The following is a 23,677-nucleotide window of genomic DNA, read 5'->3' as shown; positions in this document are numbered from 1 at the left end:
CAGACCACAGCAGAAGAGAAGCGATATGAAGCAAGCCTCCCGAATTCTAGTCCAGCACAGCCCTCAGGCCACAGAAATTCACTTTCATTCTCCATTAAGCCAAAATTTCCTCCTCAAGTTTGCCCTCCGCTGTTCAGTTAGGTTATAACTCAGATGACTCAGGTGACTTTGGCTGACGATTCTAGTCTTTCAGAATGAACAGAGTTTTCTGATCCTTTAGGAATCAGGACACACAATGACTTTCCAGGACTGACTTCCAAAACTGTCTTTCAATATGAGAATGAAACATGTAATATGTTTCCAATATGCATCTACATTTAAACTTGAACGACTGGGGAAATAAGTCCTAAAACTGCTATTCTGTCCTGTAACTCAGCCTACGCTACCTATTTGAAACACTCTTATTACTAACCTTCTTAAATCTAAAGAGGAATTAAGAAGAAAATTAAAATGTTTCTTTTAAAAAATAATTTCCCTTTTTCTTACTCAAATCAGATACAATGCGCATATAACATTTTCATTAACATTTTACTGAAGCTGTCCTAGCGCACACGTTTGTATGTGTTTTGTGCGTTTAGTCGCTCAGTCGTGCCCAACCCTTTGTGCCTGCCAGTCTCGCTGTCCATGGAATTCTCCAGGCAAGAATACTTGAGTGGGTTACCATTTCCTTCTCCAGGGGGTCTTCCTGACCCAGGGATCTCCAGTCTCTTAAGTCTCCTGCACTGGCAGGCAGATTCTTTACCGTCTGAGCCACCAGGGAAGAGCTACAGTAAGAAACTGCTACACCTAAATACCACCACGGCTTTTAGGCTTAAAAACGCTTGCTCTCAGCCTTGCTCATCTGACTCAAATATTTCAAATCAATCTTGATTATACAACTGGAGTCAGGAACTGCATCAGTTGTCCTGTGTACTTCTGTGTTACTCCTGGGCAGAACTGTGGCTGCAGGCCAGATCTGATTCTGGTCATCCGTGCCACAGCAGTCACAGGAGTCAGCCCCAGGTCAGAACTGTCTGTTGAGATTTTCAGAACAGACACTGAGATTTCATACTAGCCAAGTCCTGCACACCAAAAAAAAAAAAAAAAATCATCTATCTAGGTTATAAGTTACAAGGCTTGTTTGCTGCATGAATGTTCAACTTACCCCAGGTCTTCCTGAAATGTGATAACAAACCTACTTTGTCAGCTATGGTTTTCAACTCATGCATGTACCAAACAAGACGCAACAGGTTATACCCATGGGACTAAAAGCTTAAGTATCCACGTTGAGGACACCAGTACAGTTTCAGGGATCTCAAAAATATGAAAATTTTTATATGCAGTTGTGACATTAGAAAAAACAAAAAAGGTGATAAAGACACATGTTCCTTTAGGAACTAAAATGCACCTCACGAGTTTCATGGCACAGATAGCACCACTTCTCCGAGCCACTGAAAGCTCAGACTTGACATATTAGCCAAGTAACCTACCTGAGAGCAGACCTTCCATAGATCATTAAAATCCACATTCCTCTTTACAGGAACACCAGCTGAAGAATCCCTCCTCCTCAATTTTAGATCAACCTAGATCAGTCCTTTCCCACAGTCCCTGGCCCATCACTTTTATGGTAATACCTTTATGATGCCTTTTCTGTACCTATATGGAAGGTCTTGTATGAACTAGCTCAGGCACTAGCGAGGAGACTTGACACCTCTTGTGTACTGACCACTAACTGCCCTGAGTATGTCATATTCGCTTGCTTAGGATTTTCAGTGCATGTGTGTGCTCAGTCACGTCACGCTTTGTGACTCTGTGGATTGTAGCCCACCAGGCTCTTTTGTCCTTAGGATTTTCCAGGCAAGAATCCTGGAGTGGGTTGCTGTTTCCTCCTCCAGGGGACCTTCCCAACCCAGGGATCAAACCTGCGTCTCCTGCATTGCAGGCAAATTCTTTACTTGCTGAGCCATCGAGATTTACAGTAATAATGCTTAATCAGCTGACACTAGCTCCACCTAATCTTAGCTAATATCTTTTTTCTACAACCATGACTTCCACGTCATGACTTCATTTCTAGAATGAAACTTAATTTTCCCTGATCGTAATCTGTTTCACTGGAAGTCATTCCTTCTCTCATCACGTCCCCGCCATCTTTTGTTGCTGTTCAGTGGCTAAATAGTGTCTGACTCTTTGAGACCCCATGAACAGCAGCACACGCCAGGATTCCCTGTCCTTCACTATCTCCCAGAGTTTGCTCAAACTCATGTCCATTGAGTTGGTGATGTTATCCAACCATCTCATCCTCTGTCGTCCCTTTCTTCTCCTGCCCTCAATCTTTCCCAGCATCAGCGTCTTTTCCGATGAGCTGGCTTTTCTCATTAGATGGCCAAAGTATTGTCACTTGTTAGGCCCTGCCATAAGATCTCAAGGACATCCCTGCACAAGATCAACCCAAGCATGACATTCAATTACCCTCTCTCTGCCCCAACTGCAGCTTCCAGATCAACCTATCACCTTTGCTGAGGAGCTGGGCATCTGATCAGCTGGCTTTTCGTCCCATTCTCTATCACCATCCTGGTACCTACATGTCCACCCTGATGACCTTTACAGTTCTATGACCCCTATTTCAACTACTTTCACCTTTAAGTCAGTCCAACATATGATTTAAATGACTACATCGAGAACTGCTCCAACTCCAAAATCTTAATTTCAGCCTTTGACAACAACTTCCTATCTTCACAATTTCCACAATTTCCTTTTAAGTCATCAACCTGCTCTACCTTCCCTCTAGTCCCTAGAATCCTTGCACCCTCCTTTGCTTACCTGGTACTCCATTACAATTTCACAATTTCAACTGCTTTGCCATTTTATGTTTTCTCTTCCCTTTGTGTGTCATACCCATTTAATTACCTCTTCAATCCTGAATCAAGCCAACACTGTTTTCTCTTGCTCTTGTTCCCTCCCAGTACTGAGGATTAAGGAAGAAACTCATATAACTGTATCAAACAGGTCCCTTATAAGGATTTATAATCTCTGCAATCCCTGAAACATACCCCCATGTCGTTCTCCTCCACAGAACTCCTTCCTGACTCTTCCGTCACAGAGAAAGAAGCCTTTCTTCTCTTTTGGGTCTACTATGTCCTAGACACTATATACATATACTCCTGACTTCTATGGGACTAGCAACATCTCCATTCTTTCAATCTTTAAATGCTTTCTCTGTCAACTCCCTTCTCTGACTAGCAAGCATGCTCAAGCTTCTAAAACCCTAGAGAAAAAAATAAAGCACTGAATATCTTTTCCTCCATCTAGCCTTGCTCCTTAAAACTATCACTTCATTTCTCTGCTCTACTTCACCATCAAACTTTTGAAAGACATGCTGACTTTGCTGTCTCCAATCTCTGATCTTTTAATTTCTTAATTCCTGCAATCTGTCTCCCCACCACAACCGAACTTTGCAAATGATATTCTACCACCAAAACCAACGCCATTTCTCAACTGCACCATGTGTCCCTTTAGCTCTTCATTTCCTATCCTGTTCCCTTAAAAAGCTAATGTTCCCCAGGATTTTAGTTCTGGCTTTTCTTTACAGATATCCTTTCAATGGAAAATCTTATCAATTCTTATCTTTCAATTACCACAGAAGTGTTGTGGTTTCTAAATTTTTTTTTTTTCTAGCCCTTTCTTCTTTCCTAAATTCCAAAGGGGTACTCCCTACTGTTTCCTGAGCTCCTATATTCGGATACATACAGGAATACTCAAAAGAAACATATTTAATCATTCTAATTATTCCTCACACTATGCACCAATATATATGCTTCTCTCACTCCATTCCCTTTCAATTTAAAATATTACCAGCCACCCAACTGTCAAAATTAGAAAGCCATCCCTCTTCTTTAATTTTCAACATCTAATCAGATAACAATCCTTATCGTTTTGGGATGGCTTACGAAATGTTTTTCAAATAGTCTCATCTTTACCGTCTACTCACTCTGGTTGAATCTCTGCTTCTCTTGCTGGATACCTTCCCTGATCTCCAGTCCACTTCTCCTATTAGCTATTACTGTTATCCTTCTAAATCACTGATCTGATCAAGTCACTCTCTGCTTAAAGTTCTTTAATTGTTCTCCTCTCCTTCAGAATCAGGTATTAACCTTTCTTTAGTCTTATATCCTTCTTGTTCCTCTCAAGTACCTGAAACCATTTAGCTAGCTATCCTCTATTTTCCTACAGAACTGTGCTTCTACTCAGGAGATGAAGTTTGCCTGAACTACTACTATTCCCAAGGCATAACACTTAAAACATACGGCAATAAAGAAATGTCTAATCAGAGTATAAAAACCCACTCATTTTCCAAAGTACTTAAGATTCTTGAATATATAGTCAGACTTGTATCCAGAAGCTAACTTACCACTAAATATATTCAATATTCTATATAATCAAAACAGAAACAATACGAATTCCACAAGAACGAAGTACATGCACAATCAGCACAAGTTTGAGAAATAAGCTCATTTGTGTGATACACATTAGTTAAAACTAACCTGCCAGTGCTGGGTGACAGCATTCCACACTCCCACTTTCCCTGTGTGACTCGTGGCCACCAACTGGTTACCAATAAAGAAGAGAGCATCGACAGGAACACCAAGGCTGAATACTCCTTAAATGATAATAAAAAAGAGAGGTTAATCAATCACCATCTTTCAGTCAATCAAAACTCAGTCTAAAAACATCTTAAAGGTATCTCATTTCTACAAATTATGTGCCAGACATTTTGGGAACCAGAAATAAGAAACTTTAATTAAACTCTTAAACAGCATGTAAAAGTTTGCCCCAAGTAATCTCACTCTGACTGAACAGCTTGGTATCTGAAGCTGTGGCTCCCAAACCTAGCTGGTGTTGTTCAGTACAACCCCATGCGTTGCAGCACGCCAGGTTTCCCTGTCCTTTACCATCTCCCACAGCTTGCAAAAGCTCATGTCCATTGAGTCAGTGATGCCATCCACCCATCTCATCGTCTGTCACCCCCTTCTCCTGCCTTCAATCTTTCCCAGCATCAGGGTCTTTTCTAATGAGTTGGCTCTTCACACCAAGTGGCCAAAGTAATGGAGCTTTAGTATCAGTCCTTCCAGTGAGTATTCAGGGTTGATTTCCCTTAGGATTGACTGGTTTGATCTCCTTGTTGTCCAAGAGACTCTCAAGAGTCTTCTCCAGCATCATAGTTCAAAGGCATCAATTCTTTGGTGCTCAGCCATTTTATTGTCCAGCTCTCACATCCATACATGACCACTGGAAAAACCATAGCTGACTATCAAAACAACTGAGTAGATTTAAAGTGAACATAATAAAATAGCAAGGATCCTGGCATTCATGCTAGACCCACTAAATGAGAAAACCCACTGCCTTTGTATAAAATCCACAGAAGCTTTAGCTACAGCCTACTCACAGACCTGATATTTGAGAATCACTGATCTGAAGACACAGACTTGGCAACCCAACTATCCACAATGTATATAGAAATCTGAAAATAAGCAAACAAGAAAAACCAAACAACAAGTAGTCATGCTGTGTGCAAAGTAAACATTCAGGCCTTTATCAGAGCTTATTTTAAACCTCTCATCTGCCAATATTGCAGATTTCAATTTAATTGACTCCAACTACACTATACTAGGCCATGTGATTAAAATACATGAAATGATGGATAAACAACAAGGATTTACTGTATAGCACAAGGAACTATATTCAATATCTTGGCAGTAACTTGTAATGGAAAATAATCAAAAACAAAAAAAATAGAGACAGAGGACTGTCCCAGCAGTCCAGTGGCTAAGAATCCACGTGCCAGTGCAGGCCATATAGGCTGGATCACTGGTCCGGGAGGATTCAACATGCCGGAGCAACTGAACCATGCACTGCAACTACTAAGCCCAACCACCCGAGAGCCCATGCTCTGCAACAAGAGAAACCAGCAAAAACGAGAAGCCCACGCCTCACAGGAAAAAGCAGCCCCTGCTCGCTGCAGCTAGAGGAAGGCCGCATGCAGCAACAAAGACGCAGCACAGCCAAAACTAATGTTTTCAAAAGAATATATACATATTATCTATCTCCGAATTACTCTGATGTACAATTGAAGCTAACACAATACGGTAAATCAACTATACTTCAATAAAAAAGCAAATAAATATGAGAAAATAATATCTTACTAGGTACTTGTGATTTACAAGAGAGAAAAAAAAAAACCCACAACCAATTATAACATAATGCAACAAAAGGATGCACAGAGTAATAACAAGAAGAATAAAAGAGAGTTTCTAGGAAAAAAGTTTTCAGAATCTTTCTTAGAAAAGAAGGCCTCTGAGTTGGGTTTTTAAAAAGATGAAAGCAAGTTCCTCAAAGTGGGGGATTTGGACTGGGTAAGCCCAGGGAATCTGAGAAAGGGGGAGAGGAGAACAGGTGAGGAAGGACCTTGTAAGGAGAGCTCACATTAATAGCAAAAGAGCCACAACTGCCCCAGCTAACCTTGGTTTCCGGTGTGCGGCACCGCACAGCCGTCTCTCTTTAGCCGAGCACTACACCTGCAGTCAGGAAGATTATGTATTGGAATCCTGGCTCTGAAAGTACCTTTGCCACTTTTCGGGTTACTTATCTGATCGATAAAACAGGGTCTATGCTCAATGTCTCAAGGCTCACTTTTACCTTAAAAATGCTGTAATCCAATTTTGACATTTAAATAGTATTAACTTCATTATTTGAAAAGCATCTTTTTATCTAACCGCAAGTCTCATTATAGAATAAGTCTACATAAGTCTCATTATAGAATACCGTTTTATGTGGATCTTTAGCTGTTTCAGGTATCAGATTTTTTTTTATTTTTAAAAAGGTAACTAATATGTGACAACAAGAAAAATTTTCTCAGCATCTAGGTGAGAAAAACAAAGATTCACAAGGCTCTGAAGAACTCATGGGAAGAAACAAAGCAATTAAATGTAACTGCAATGTGTTAAAAGCATAAGCCAGAAAAGGTTAACTGATCTCTTTTGAATTTTGTATCAATGAGGGGTATTTCTCTTTCTGTTCAGAACTGTACTACATATGAGACCAGGCCAGTGGCAATAAACACCTTGAAAATTCTCAACCAATCTTGAAAAAGCCAGGCATCTCGCAAGGATTAAAAATGATATAAACTTGACAAAAATGAAAAACAAATCCGGAAAGTATGGCCAGGAATGTCTTCCATATACACATCTTAACTTTTATGTACTTATAAATACATATTTATACACATGAATAGATCACCTCAGCCCAACCTGTCAACCAGAAAAACCAGAGCATAATAAAACAAAGTCTGCACACAAAGCTAAGCTCTTTCATCAAAACTGGTTGAGAAACAAACTTGCCACTTCAAAGCACAGTGTAATCATTTCACATGCAATTTCAGGGATTCTCATATATTAGTATTTTAATTTTGATGCTAGACAATTTTTCAGAACATGTTAAGATACCTATATTCAGTAATACAGGCTATGTGAAAGGTAGAAATAAAAACTGGAAAACTAACAAACACTGATTACTTGACAGAAGAGTGAGATTCTGGGAAATCAAGGAAGACATTCTGAACGATCTCAAGAAATTTAGTGTCACCCCTTACCCTTTAGACTCAACAATCCTGACTGCTATCCACAAAGAAGACGCTGTGAATGACGATGACACGTTCTTGTCTTAAGGGAGCCTCCTGGTAAAACACTGCTTATAGAAGCAATCCAGCAGTACTGTCTGATACAAGTTATAATGAAGGAATTCACCCTCTAAGGGAGCTCTATCACAGATACACCGGCTCTCAAGTTTTTTTTGGATGGTTTTGTCAAGTTCTGAAGAATATTTTTAATAACAAATCATCTCTTTTACAGGGTGTGAACAAATTACTATGTATTATCTCATTAAGTAGCTAGCAAGTCAGCCTTTGGGGGGGAAAAAAGGCAAGGCATAAAATCTTCACTTATTGGCATGTTACAAGTGGCAACTTGTAAAAATAAACAAAAATCACAATTGATCTCCTTTCTATATAATTACAAGTATATTATAATTTCAAAACATTTTAAGTTTTTTCCCTAAAGTTTTAAGGAGAACTTTCACTACCAGTCATGATGGATACATGACATCAGACTATTTCTCACTATAAACAACAGTAACAAAAGACTGGCCAAAATACAGGAGACAGCTGTTTTCAGACACTGGCCAACAGGCAGCAGGAGACTTGAAAGCCAGTAAATACATAAGATAAGCCCCAGGATCAAACTGGCTTTCTGTGTAAGCCTTCCTGACAACAGGGAGGTGAAACCCAAGGGAAAACCAAACGACGATTTTTCTCAACTGAGAAAGCTGAGATCAGAGGCCAGAGCTGTTGAGGAAGCTAGAATTTAAGAATAAGATATAAGAAAGAAAGGAAACGCACCATGGTGGGTGTGGGGATGGCACAGAATTTTAGGGGGGTTTCCCTAGTTTCCCTATGCCTTGGCTGAGGCCAGGCTGCACCTGGGCTGGCCTAAGAATCCAAAAGGAATAAAAAAGAGAGGCTGCAGCAGGCCTGGGAGCTGAGTGGAGATAGCAGAGGTCACTTGTGGGTGAATTCAATAGTTCCAGCTCAGTAAGTGTGAAGAGTCTTTCACTCTTCAGGCATTCTGTTAAGGTTCCAAAATGACAATACTTAACACACCCTGAGTAGGAGCCATGCCCTAAAATAAAATATAAAGCTGAGAAAGACTACCTGTCCTTAACAAAGCAAACAAACAAGCCTAGCAGAATAAACATCCTCTGGTAATTTAACTGCCTGCTGGAACAAAACTCATCTCTTAAAAGAAGACAGCACTATTAACCCATACTCCCTACATAACAGATCATGCAATGCCCAACACGTCACAAGTTCCTAGACATGTGAAAAAGCAGGAAAATGTAACTCAAAACAAATCAGATGATTCAGATAATAGATTTAGCAGACAAAAACTAGTAAAACAGCTATAATGAATATGTTGAGTTTAATTAAAAAACAGGACACAGTGAGTGAACAGACTAGAAAAATCTCAGCAGAAAACAAACTAAAATAAAAATTTAAAAAGGCAATCTTAGAGCTGAAAAGGCCAACATTTCAAATAAAAAACATCATATAGGCTCCACTACAGACTAAATGAATACCACAGCGAAATGGCAAAAGACAGTAAGATACTGATCTAAACTGAAGGATGGGGAGAAAAGAAACTGGAAAAAAACTAGTGCTCCAATGGTCTCTGAAGTGAAGTCACTCGGTCGTGTCGGACTCTGCGACCCCATAGACTGCAGCCTGCTAGGCTCCTCTGTCCATGTGATTTTCCAGGCAAGCGTGCTATAGTGGATTGCCATTTCCTTCTCCAGGGGATCTTCCCGACCCAGGGATTAAACCCGGGTCTCCCTCATTGCAGGCAAACACTACCGTCTGAGCCACCATGGAAGCCCAACAGTCTCTAGGCAAATATAAAGCAGCCTAACATGAAACTGAATCTCAAAAAGAGGAAGAGAGAAGAGGGAATGAGGGAGGGATAATAGGGAAAGAGAAATGGGTGAGGGGAAGTGGGGGAGGAGGACAGAAGCCTCCTCCCTCAATGGTGTCAACCCAAAATGTCTCCAGACATTCCCACAGGCCCCGGAGGGACATTATCCCTCATTGCAAACTAATAATCCAATCTATGCACAGATTAGATTAGATCTACGTAATCTAAACTATTACAAATCAGTAAGAGGATGACAATCTCATAAAAAGAGGGTAATGATTTTTAAAAGACATGTCTCAAAAGAAATAGTACAAATGGTCAATAAGAACATGAAAAGATGTTTAATACCATTAGTCATTAGGGAAATACAATTAATCCCAACATTAAAATCACTGTATATCCACTGAAGTGAAGTCGCTCAGTCATGTCCAACTCTTTGCGACCCCATGGACTGTAGCCTGCCAGGCTCCTCTGTCCATGGGATTCTCCAGGAAAAATACTAGAGTGGGTTACCATTTCCTTCTCCAGGGCATCTTCCCGACAGAGGGATTGAACCCAGTTCTCCCGCACTGGAGGCAGACGCTTTAACCTCTGAGCCACCAGGGAAGCCCATATGTCCACTAGAATGGATCAAATTAAGACAATGTCTCAAATTAAGACAATAAAGTGTTGGAAAAGGTATGGAGCAACCAGAACTCTAACATAAAATAATAAAAAATGAAAAGTCACTCAGTCGTGTCCGACTCTTTACGACCCCATGGACTGTAGCCTACCAGGCTCTTCCGTCCATGGGATTTTCCAGGCAAGAATACTGGAGTGGGGTGCCATTTCCTTCTCCAGGGGATCTTCCCGACCCAGGGATTGAACCCAGGTCTCCCACATTGTAGGCAGACGCTTTACCATCTGAGCCACCAGGGAAGTCCTAACATACTGCTATACAAATGTAAAATGATTTAACCATGTGCAAGACACTTGTATATTTTCTCATAACATTAAGCGTACACTTTTCATGCATCCCAGAAATTCCACACCTAGATATTTAATTTATAAAATGCCCATAAAAAGTTCTACTTAAATGTTTACGGTAGCTTTATTCTTAGCATCCCCAAATTGAAAGTAAACCAAAGGTCTATCAACAGATGAATAGATAAACAAATTCTGGCATATTAATTCAATGGAATACTACTCAGCAATAAAAAGAGATGCACCACTGAAACACTCAACAACACGATGAATCTCAAAAGCATTATGTTGAATGAAAGAAGCCAGACACAAAAGACGCACTACATAATTTCACTCATATGAAGTTACGGACAAAAGAAATCTAATCCATGCTGACAAAAAGCCTAAACTGCTGTGTAAACACTGGGGTTTCTGCTGAACATCTGCTTTCCTTTCAAGAATCTGGAGTCTTGGTACAGGCTAGGCAGAGGGTACTTCAGTGACTAACCTTAGTAATAAACTTGGGTACTAAGTCTCTAATGAACTTCCTTGAGACATCTCACAGTTCAGTTCAGTTCAGTTCAGTTCAGTTGCTTAGTTGTGTCCGACTCTGCGACCCCATGAATCGCAGCACGCCAGGCCTCCCTGTTCATCACCATCTCCCGGAGTTCACTCAGACTCACGTCCATCGAGTCCGTGATGCCATCTAGCCATCTCATCCTCTGTCGTCCCCTTCTCCTCCTGCCCCCAGTCCCTCCCAGCATCAGAGTCTTTTCCAATGAGACAACTCTTCTCATGAGGTGGCCAAAGTACTGGAGTTTCAGCTTCAGCATCATTCCTTCCAAAGAAATCCCAGGGCTGATCTCCTTCAGAATGGACTGGTTGGATCTCCTTGCAGTCCAAAGGACTCTCAAGAGTCTTCTCCAATACCACAGTTCAAAAGCATCAATTCTTCGGTGCTCAGCCTTCTTCACAGTCCAACTCTCACATCCATACATGACCACAGGGAAAACCATAGCCTTGACTAGATGGACCTTAGTCGGCAAAGTAATGTCTCTGCTTTTGAATATGCTATCTAGGTTGGTCATAACTTTTTTTCCAAGGAGTAAGCGTCTTTTAATTTCATGGCTGCAGTTACCATCTGCAGTGATTTTGGAGCCCCCCAAAATAAAAGTCTGACACTGTTTCCACTATTTCTCCATCTATTTCCCATGGAGTGATGGGACCAGATGCCATTATCTTCGTTTTCTGAATGTTGAGCTTCAAGCCAACATTTCCACTCTCCTCTTTCACTTTCATCAAGAGGCTCTTTAGCTCCTCTTCACTTTGTGCCATAAGGGTGGTGTCATCTGCATATCTGAGGTTATTGATATTTCTCCCGGCAATCTTGATTCCAGCTTGTGTTTCTTCCAGCCCAGCGTTTCTCATGATGTACTCTGCATGTAAGTTAAATAAGCAGGGTAACAATATACAGCCTTGACATACTCCTTTTCCTATTTGGAACCCAGTCTGTTGTTCCATGTCCAGTTCTAACTGTTGCTTCCTGACCTGCATACAGATTTCACAAGAGGCAGGTTAGGTGGTCTGGTATTCCCATCTCTTTCAGAATTTTCCACCGTTTATTGTGATCCACACAGTCAAAGGCTTTGGCATAGTCAATAAAGCAGAAATAGATGTTTTTCTGGAACTCTCTTGCTTTTTCGATGATCCAGCGGATGTTGGCAATTTGATCTCTGGTTCCTCTGCCTTTTCTAAAACCAGTTTGAACATCAGGGAGTTCACAGTTCACGTACTGCTAAAGCCTGGCTTGGAGAATTTTGAGCATTACTTTACTAGCATGTGAGATGAGTGCAATTGTGCGCATTTGAGCATTCTTTGGCATTGCCTTTCTTTGGAATTGGAATGAAGAAACATCTCACAAGTTAGTCACAATTCACTGCTAGGGGAATTTTTAAGCAAATATCATTGGAAGGGAACTCCTGAAAGCTTGTACCTGGTTTCCACTGAACTTCTCCCTCTATTTGCCATGAAGTGATGGGACCAGATGCCACCATGGGTCTTTCGTCAATTCTGCTTTGCATGCTTTCACTATAAGACACCATGGCTCCAAGTATGTATGCACTGAGTCCTCTGGGTTCTTCTAGCAAATCACTGAACCTGGGAATATCTTGAGGAACAGACACAGATATCGAGGAATGTAAGCCCTGGGGCATGCCAACATTTTGAAATTTGGCAAATAAGGAAGAACTATCAAAAGGAACTGAGAAAAACTAAAGAGCAAGGATAAAAATCAAGACAATGAAGTGTTCCAGAAGCCAAAGGAAGAAAGTCCTCAAAAGGAAAAGACTAATCAACTGTATCAATGACAGTTCTAATCAGATGAAGACTATGAACTATATCCTAGGATTTAGCAGAGTGCAGACCCATGGGTGGCACTAACAGGAGTAGCTGCAGACAGTGCTTAGGGACATGATTAGAGCAACTTCAAATCATGAAGAGGAGATGAGGAAGACATAGAAACAAGATCAGATAAGGATAATGTGGTAGGATTTCTGGGTAGCCTTTAAAGGTCCACCAGAGAGAGGTCACAAGTTAAGACTACTGTTCTGGGTGTGCACACATTTCTTTCTCTGCACTACACTTGGCTATTCAGGAAAGAAATGCCGATTTGGCCTGGGCTGTGGTTTCTTCAGGTAGGTAAGGCAAAGGGAGAGACTGAAGAAAACAGAGGCTCTATGCTAGAGTGACTGTAAACACAGAATCCAAGCCTGATGGCATGCGAAGCAATGAGTCAAGACCCCAGTGGAGTTAAAGAATTTCTGAGTTAGAAAATTAGAGTTAGTAATCTCAAAGGAATGAAGGGGAGTAATCCAAAGGGCAGCGGAGCACTACATCAAGTGTAAGTCCAGATGGAATGAAATTCGAAATCTGGGCAGATGCGGTGGTCGGGGCTGGGGAGGATGGGACACCGAGAGAGAAGGGAAGAGACATGGTCTAGAATAAAGATTCCCCAAGCGTGGTCTGGGAATCCTCATGGGTCTGTGGAAACCCTCCGGGAGTCTCAAGTCAAGACTATTTTCATTCCCTTTAAAAATGAAAACCTCTCATTATCTCAAGAAGTACAGACAAGGAGTTTTCCAGAGGCTACATGACGTGAGGTCACTGTTGAGACAACGGCACCTGCACGTGTATTCTTCTGTTTTCTAGAATGGTTTATGGTGGCAGGCTGGGGGTACAGCTAAGTTTCCCAAGACTAACTTAATTTGGCCTAAATACTTCCACTATCTTAAGTAGCTTTCTTCAGTTATAACTGCTGTAATTATTTTAGAATACAAGTTTTCCTTGAGCCTACAAAGAAATATAAGAAAAAGGTACACTTTGTTATTCTGCAATGTTAGTTTTTAAAATGTTATAAAAATCTTTCTACATTTTAAAATTTTACCTACAACTGTTAAATATTTTATTCTGAAATAAATTTATTTTTAATACATTTTTATTGTACTTAACTTGCCTCAATCCACATAAATCCAACAGAACTGACAAAGATAAATATGACCTAGCAGAGTTCTTTGATTCATGGAAGGAAGGACTCTAAAGAAACTGGCAAAACCAATACAGTATTGTAAGGTAAAATAAAGTAAAAATTAAAATTAAAAAAAAAGTAAAGAAACTGGTCAAAATTGCATATAAAAATTTTAAATAACAACTTTCCCCCCAATTTATAGATGTTAATAACTTGCTTTATTGCGCTTAAGCAACAAAACCTTTTTGAACAGGATTATAAAGCCAGTTTTGGGTTCTTTCAGACCAAATACTCGAGAGTTTAAAGAAGGATTTTAAATGAAGATAGGAAAAACTTTTGATAAACTGTTACAGAACTTCAAACTGAAGTGAAAAAGTCACCGAAGCATCCTCCTGGGTAAGGTATGGCACTGCTCTAGCGAGAGGAGGGCACACCATTGCTAGGAGACTAGGCAAGCCCGGACAGACGGCGATGCTGAATGCCTGTGAGATGAACGTCAGTAAAGGAAACCACAGTGCTGGCCCTTTCAGTGGCACAGTAAATCCTCAAGTTAAAGACTGGCGCAGACAGTAGCTTGTCTGCAGAACTGCATTTCTGTCTTACAAACACACAGATGTAGCTGCACCTCGTGTTCTGTTCCTCCCCCTCTAGTATAGCCTCAACCAATCATTAAAGATCTTTTATATGAATATTTGACTACAAATACACATGGCACTGGAATACCCAAAGTGTTGAAAACTTACGAATCTCACGCCTTATCCTAGAACATCTGTGTTGATCTTTGCACTAACGATGCAAAGCAACATTGGGTACAAACAGCACACACCTTAGCATGAATCAAAGGAGTGGCAGTAAACTATGCTGGTAGTGATTAAATTCCTCTCTGCCACATTTTCAAGGAAAGAAAACAGATTAACTTAAGAATTTCCTAGATGAAGCAATCTGCCTAAGAAGTTTTACTGACTAAGTCTCAATTTTGAGGGTATGTCTTCTTAACATTCTGTGTGACTAAGTCCTCTCTCTGTGTCGAGAAGCACTTCCCAACTGCTGGAGCTGAGAGGAAACCAGCTGCTCCTTTCACATGGGACCATTTTCACTAGACAGGATGACTTAACGACTATGTAATTCAGTTTTGGGTATCTGATAGACTTTCCCCCAAAAGTGGAACAGAGCAAATCTGTTATTTCAGTGACACAAGCTCAATGCTTCAAGTGAATATCAGGAATCTGGAAAATGTTTTCTGCCACGGTAAGTATGAAAACTTCCTAACATACTGGAGTTCACAGATGTGATCAGTGGTTATAGTAAGAAATGTGATTTTTTTTAAATGTACTGTACAATGAAAGGTATCAACATTTCAAAGATTTTACATGACTCAGTAAACCAACACTTAACATGACCAATGTATGATGTTATACAAAATTATATAAGGACAAAAAGACCCATTCAAAGTACAAAACAGACTGATTTCAATTTAACAGAGCATGTTCTATATGAACAGAGTTCATCAATATGATTTCAAAATTTGGGGACAGGTGCAAACAATATCAACAATTATCTAAAAAGATTATATAAAAATGTTTTTTCCAACTATATATCTGTGTGAGGCCAAACTCTCCACCAAGTTCTACCAGAATAACAAATCACACACAGGAGACTGAATGCAGAAATAGGTATCAGAATTCAATTAAACATAAAGGAGGTTTACAAAACGGTAAACCACTGCTACTCTTCCCATTTTGGAGATAGTTATTTTTTACTAAAATTATTCATGTTACCATGTAATGGGTTTTTATCATTATTTTTTAAATTATCAGAATTGCAGTATTAACTCGTATTCTGGAAAACAGCAATAGATATAACCTATGCAAACAAAAATAATTAGCGGTCCTGAATGATTTAAGAAAGTAAAGTAGGCTTAGAGGAGATTGAAAAGCTTGAGAACTTTGGGCCTAGAAGCAACAAGTGGGGAGGACAAAGTCACTTATCTACCCCACCTTCAGCCAGCGGTATCAAAGAGGTGGAGAGGATGCAGCCACCACTAAACAGGGTTCAGGAAGGGCACCCTCTTACAGAGCAGTCAAGTCGGGTTTTTTGCCTCTTTACCAGATCATTCCTCTCACATTGAGCAGTCTTACTGTTACTGGACACTGAACAGAAGATGCACCAGCTCTAGCTAACTAATAACTAGTCCAAGTTAATTTTGATATTTATGGGCAATCCCTCTTAAACTTCAGAATATTAAATGCAACAGCATAAACCACATTTTCCTACCAATTTCGCTTCCACTTCCTCCATCTTGGACACTCCATAAGATGATGCTACTCTCTGAGGCAACAGCCACCATTTTGTCCTTGTCTCCGTGTGGACCCCCGACCACTTTTGCATTTAAAGCTACTCGTTCAATAGTCCAGTCCAAATATGGGCTTGTAAACACTTGTTGCCATCCTGATGATTCTTTGATTCTGTTGAATATAAATAGACAACATAAATAAGACTCAGCAGTATTTAGCAAAGAGAACATGAATGAATGTACCAAAGTAAGTTTAATCACAGCTATTTATCTATGTATTTACTAAAAAATAAAATACACAGAAACCACTTAAAAAGAGACTAAAGGTCTATACTCCTCCAAAGAATAATTTAGCAAAGTTCTGCAAACTATAAAGACTTAGAAACTTACCAAAAAAAAAAGTATTATCTTTTTGCATTTTACACAAAAAAGTGGTACTTTGTCATTATTTGTGAATAGAAATTAGTCAACAAAATCAGTTTCAGGAGAATTAATATTTGAATCTATCAGTTACTATGCTTAACTGAGAATCAATCATTTCTTGATACTTCAGATGATAGTTTATTAAGACAAACTAAGATAAGGGAGTGACCTGGTATATGATAGCCTGGCATAATCTAATGAATGAAATGTGACCTTTGGAAACCACTCACTGAGGACTGGATTTTAAAGGTTTCACACAAAATGAAAAAAAATCTCATGAGCCTATTCCTTCTCCATAAGTAAAGGTGTCTTATCATGATTTAGATTTAGTTGACTGAATAAAAATACTTTAATATATAATTGTTGATAAACATACTTGTAAATTTTTAATAACTTTTGCTGTCCTAACTGAATTGAAGTCTTTCAGACATGCATTATTTTGTGGGGTTACACTTTAAGCCTTCAAACATTTAAAAACTACACAGTTAAGCAATCATGACAATAAACGACCTGAACTTTAATGATACAATATTTATTTTTAAAGTTACACGAAACAAGTGACAGAAACAAAACAAAGAATCTCTTTGCCTTATCCAAAGACAATAAATATGAGTATGTGCTCCTTTAAACACTACTACCCGATATAAAACCACAAAACTCAAACTTAAGCATTCATAAATGATGACCAACTAACAACCTATAAAAAAACACTGTAGCTTTATTTTTGTTTAAAATGTATGTTAAATACAGCTATAATCCACAAAAATATGCAATTCAACCTTTATTAATTCCAAGAATTAATGATTTCCTTAAACTTAAAGGCAATATATAGAAAAATCTCACATGGTTTTCCTAGGCAATATATGGTCTGTAATTACCCACTTCAGCCACCAGGTGGGATTCATGTGTCAAAATACAAAAATCAAAATAATTATCCAAAAAACCCTAAATAGTGACAAAACACTGAGAAATTAAACCTAGATCCGCTTAAGGACCGGCAGACTGGACACAAAGCAGGGACTGCCAGCACTTCAAGAATAAAGACAATATGTCAGTATGTGCATGCAGACATACACTAGGCCCTAGGCTCACATTCTTCAAAAAAGGGATGCTGTACTGATTGAATGAGGTGAACGGTGCAATCTTATAACCACTAGTAAAATAATAAAACTAAATATGATCTAATCTTTTACAAAAACTACTTCTAAGTCATTTTCCTCTAGCGAAATTAGGGTATTGTAAAACAAAAAGATGACAATAGTAACAAATCAGGACAGCACATTTGAGAGTGATTGTAACGATTACATAATTTAGCTCAATGAGATCTGTGCATTTACTACTTTTTAAGTTAAAATCAAGTACAAAGAAGAAGCAATATTTGCTTTACATTTTTCCATACACATAAATACACAATTTTAAATGTGTAAAAACACAGAACAAGCTCTGATATTCCAACAACCCATCTCTTTATTCCTGCATAATAAAATAACAACTCTGAAATCGCGACAGCTATGCAAAGAATATGGCTAACTTTCAAATTAAGACCATGAAAGATACAGTGGAGGGTATATGCTCTCAAATTTTTGAAACTTGCTGTCAATATACTGTAACCATATAAATATGTCAAAAGAATCTAAAATGACAATAAGAGCATGTTATTATTGTCTAACATGTTATTAGACACTAAGTCGTGTCCGAATCTTTTGCGACCACATGGCCTACAGCCTGCTAGGCTCCTCTGTCCATGAGATTTCCCAAGCAGCAATTCTGGAGTGGGTTGCCATTTCCTTCTCCAAGGTATCTTCCTGATCCAGGGATCGTACCCATGTCTCCTGCACTGGCAGCCAGATTCTTTATCACTGAGCCACCAGGAAAGCCCAATAAAAACATATGTACAGATAATTACCTTAAATGTAAATGGATTAAATGCTTCAACCAAATGGCATAGACTGGCAGAATTGATTAAAAAAAAAAAAGATCTACATATGTGTGTGCTGTTTGTAAGAGTTCCACTTCATATCCAGGGACACAAACAGATTGAAAGTGAAATGGAAAAGGGCTTTCAGTGAAAATGGCAATCAAAAGAAAGCTGCAGTAGTAATACTCATATCAGACAAAATAGACTAAAATAAAGACTGTTACAAGAGACAAAGAAGGACACTACATAATGAACAAAGAATCAAACCAAGAAGATACAAGTGTAAATATATATGCACCCAACATAGGAGCAACTCAATAAATAAAGCAAACAGTAACAGTCATGAAAGGAGACATCAGCAGTAACATAGTAATAGGAAAACTTTACCACCCCAACTGTATCAATGAACAGGTCATCAGACAGAAAATTAATAAGGAAACACAGGTCTTACATGACACATTAGATCATTAGACTAGATGTTCTTAAAAAGATATTTATACAACATTCCATCCAAAAGCAGCAGAATACACGTTTTTCTCAAGTGCACATAGAAGATTTTCCAGGACAGATCACAAGCAGGCCATAAAGAAAGCTTTGGTAAATTTAAGGAAATTTAAATCCTATCAAGCACCATTTTGATCAATGCTATGAGATTAGAAATTAATTACAAACAAAAAGCTGCTAAAACAAACAGTAGAGGCTAAACGGATCACTGAAGAAATCAAAACGTACCTAGAAGCAAATGATAACAAAAACACAACAATCTGAAACCTATAGGATACAGCAAAAGCACTTTTAAGAGAGAAGCTTACAGCAATACAATCTTACCTCAGAAAACAAGAAAAATTTCAAATAAACACCATAACCTTACACCTAAACAACTAAAGAAAGAAGAAAACGAAACCCAAACTTACTGGAAGAAATCATAAATATCAGCAGAAATGAATGAAACAGAGACAAAACAACAGAAAAGATCAATGAAACTAAACGCTGATTCTGTGAGAAGATAAAATTGATAAACCTCTAGCCAGACTCAAGCAAAAAAGAGGGCTCAAATGGATAAAATGAGAAATGAAAATGTTACAAGGGACAGCACAGAAATACAAAGGATAATGGACTACTAGAAGCAACTATATGCCAATAAGACACCTAGATGAAATGTTTTAAGTTCTTAGAAAGGCACCACCTTCCAAGGCTACACCAGAAAGAAATGAAAAATATGAACAGACCAATCACAAACACTGAAACTGAAATTTAAAAACTTCCAACAAACAAAAGTCCAGGACCAGACGGCTTCACAGGTAAATTCTATCAAACATTTAGAGAAAAGTTATTATGTTATTACTGATCTGTCTAAAATCATTCCCAAAAACTGCAGAGAAAGGAACACTCACAAACACTTTCTATGGGGCCACCATTACCCTAATACTGAAACCAGACAAAAGTAACACACAAAAAGAAAACTACGGAGCAGTATCACGAATGATGAAGCCAGGCTTCAGCAGTCCGAGAACCGTGAACTTCCAGATGTTCAAGCTGGATTTAGAAAAGGCAGAGGAACCAGAGATCAAATTGCAACATCTGCTGGATCATAAAAAAAGCAAGAGAGTTCCAGAAAAACACCTACTTCTGCTTTATTGACTATGCCAAAGCCTTTGACTGTGTGGATCACAAAAAATTGTGGAAAATTCTTAAAGAGATGGGAATACCAGATCACCTTAACTGCCTCCTGAGAAATCTGTATGCAAGTCAAGATGCAACAATTAGAACCAGACATGAAACAACAGACTGTTTCCAAATTAGGAAAGGAGCATGTCAAGGCTGTATGTTGTCACCCTGCTTATTTAACTTATATGCAAAGTACATCATCAGAAATGCCAGGCTGGATGAAGCACAAGCTGGAATCAAGACTATCAAAGGGAAATAATACGTCAGATACACAGATGATACCAACCTTATGGCAGAAAGTGAAGAACTAAAGAGCTCCTTGATGAAAGTGAAAGAGGAGAGTGAAAAAGTTTGCATAAAGCTCAACATTGAAAAAACTAAGATCATGTCATCCAGTCCCATCACTTCATGGCAAATAGATGGGCAAACAATGGAAATAGTGAAAGACTTTATTTTTGGGGGTTCCAGAATCACTGCAGATGACGACTGCAGCCAAGAAATTAACATACACTTGCTCCTTGGCAGCAAAGTTATGACCAACCTAGATAGCATATTAAAAAGCAGAGACATCACATTGCCAACAAAGATCCATCTGGTCAAAGCTATGGTTTTTCCAGTAATCATGTATGGATGTGAGATTTGGACCATAAAGAAGGCTGAGTGCCAAAGAACTGATGTTTTTGAACTATGGTGTTGGAGAAGATTCTTGAGAGTATCTTGGACTGCAAGGAGATCAAACCAGGCAATCGTAAAGGAAATCAGTCCTGAATAGTCACTGGAAGGACTGATGTTGAAGCTGAAACTCCAATACTTTGGCCACCTGATATGAAGGACTGACTCCTTTTAGAAGACTCTGATGCTGGGAAAGATTGAAGGTAAGAGGAGAAGGGGATGACAGAGGATGAGATGGTTGAATGGCATCACCGACTAGATGGACATGAGTTTGAGCAAGCTCCAGGAGTTGGTGATGGTCAGGGAGAAAAGACAGTCTCTTTAATAAATGGTGCTGGGAAAACTAGACAGTTACCTACAAAAGAATGAAATCAGAACATTTTCTAATACCATACACAAACTCAAAATGGATTGGGCTTCCTTGGTGGCTTACTGGTAAAGAATCCACCTTCCAATCCAAGAGACACAGATTTGATCCTTGATCTGGGAAGATCCCACATTGTGCAGAACAACTTAGTCTATGTGTCCCATCTGTTGAGCTGTGCACCCCAACTGTTGAGCCTGTGTGCTAGAGCCCGGGAGCTACAACTACGGAAGCCCACATGCCCTACAGACTATACTCTGCAACAAAGAGATGCCACCACCGTGAGAAGCCTGTGCACTGAAGCGAGAGGGTAGACCCCCCTTGCAGCAACTAGAGAAAAGTCTGCACAGCAATGAAGACCCTTCAAGGCCATAAATAAATACATAAAATTATAAAAAATAAACTCAAAATGGATTAAAAACCTAAATGTAAGACCAGATCCTACGAAGTCTTAGATGAAAACTTAGGCAGTATGCTGTGATATGCATCGCAGCAGTATCTTTTTTGAATCACCTCCTACAGCAATTAAAATAAAAAGCAATAAATAGGACCTGTGTGTGTGTGTTAGTCGCTCAGTCATGTCCTACTCTTTGGGACCCCATGGACTGCAGCCTGCCAGGCTTCCCTAACCATGGAATTCTCCAGGAAAGAATATTGGGGTGGTTTGTCATTTCCTTCTCCAGCAGATCTTCCCGACCCAGGTACAAAACCAGAGTCTGCAGCATTTCAGGCAGTTTCTACACCATCTGAGCCACAGGGAAGCCGAATTAAACTTAAAAGCTTTTGCACAGCAATGGAAACCATCCACAAAATTAAAAAACCCACAGAATGGGAGAATATATTTGCAAACAAAGACACTGATAAGGGATTAATCTCCAAATATACAAACAACTCATGTAGCTCAATATTTAAAAAAAAAAAAAAAAAAACGCAATCAAAAAATGGGTGGGTGGTCTAAACAAACATTTCTCCGAAGAGACATACAGATGACCAAGAGGCCCTGAAAAGAGGCTCAATGTCTAACTGAGCCTTAATTTTGCTAATTTATTAGAGAAATGCAAAAACTACAATGAGCTGTCACCTCACACTAGTCAGAATGGCCATCATCAAAAAAATCTACAAACAATAAATGCTGGAGAAGATGTGGAAAAAAGGGAACTGTCCTACATTTGTTGGTGGGAATATAAATTGGTATATCATACAGAGAACAGTATGGAGATTCCTTAAACACCTAAATATAGTACTACCGTAGGATTCAGCAATTCCACGTCTAGGCATGTATCTGAAGAAAACCATACTTTGAAAAGATACATGCACCTCAAGGTTCATTTACAGCAGATGTGGTATATATATAGAATGAAATATTACTCGGGCATAAAAAATGAAATAATGCCAGTAGCAGCAACACAGATCTACCTAGAGATAATCACACTAACTGAAGTAAAACAAAGACAAATGTCATTTATCACATATATATAATTTTTTTAAAAAAGATACAAACAAACTCATTACAAAACAGAAACAGACTCACAGACTTTGAAAACAAACTTATGGTTACCAAAGGGGAAATGCAGGGTGGAGAGATAAATTAGGAGTTTAACATATACACACTACTACATATAAAATAGATAATTAACAAGGATCTACTGTAAAGCACAGGGAAATCTACTCAATATTCTGCAAAGACCTATATGTGAAAAGAATCTAAAAAAGAATGGATATATGTATATTTATGACTGAATCACTTTGCTATACACCTAAGTCTAACACAACATTGTAAATCAACTATAGACTCCAGTTTAAAACTTTAAAATAAAGTCCTGCCTCAATGGCTTCCCAGGTGGCTCAGATGGTAAAGCGTCTGCCTGCAATATGGGAGACTTCAGTTCGATCCCTGGGATGGGAAGATCCCTTGGAGAAGGGAATGGCGACCCACTCCGGGATTCTTGCCTGGAAAATTCCATGGACGGAGGAGCCTGGTAGGCTACAGTCCATGGGGTTGCAAACAGAGATGACTGAGCGACTGCACTTTCACTTTCTTTCCTGTTTTGATAGGAGTCTTGTAGCAATTAAAATCCACACTAGAAGAGTAATATTTGCCTCCAAGTTGATGTCTGTCCTTTCTACCTGAACTATAAAACTCCTCACCAAGTGTGGTAGGCAGAATAATGGCTCCCTAAACATGCCCTTGTCTAAATTCCTGAAAATGGTAAAAATGTTACCTTACATGGCAAAGGGGCTTTGCAGATGTGATTAAGTTAAAGAGATGGAGGGACTATCCAGGTGCCTAGAATGTAATACTAAGGTCCTGACAAGCAGAGGTAGACGAGTGGGACACAAGGAAGAGATCTGAAGATGATACGCTGCTGTTTGGGAA

The 23,677-nt window shown here is 39.1% G+C and overlaps 1 protein-coding gene across 1 annotated transcript in view; it reads right to left on the bottom strand.

The window, feature by feature from the left end:
• KCTD3 (potassium channel tetramerization domain containing 3) overlaps window positions 1-23,677 on the bottom strand; it is a 62,725-nt gene that overhangs the window by 17,809 nt on the left and 21,239 nt on the right. The window contains 2 exon segments of the mRNA XM_068985863.1: window positions 4,521-4,636; window positions 16,237-16,427. Coding sequence (XP_068841964.1) covers window positions 4,521-4,636; window positions 16,237-16,427 — 307 coding nt within the window.

The sequence above is a fragment of the Capricornis sumatraensis genome, chromosome 14 (genome assembly GCF_032405125.1).
Source record: "Capricornis sumatraensis isolate serow.1 chromosome 14, serow.2, whole genome shotgun sequence".
Classification (NCBI taxonomy): Eukaryota; Metazoa; Chordata; class Mammalia; order Artiodactyla; family Bovidae; genus Capricornis; species Capricornis sumatraensis.
Note: the sequence above shows the minus strand (reverse complement) of the source record. Positions and strands in the feature narration are given on the sequence as shown.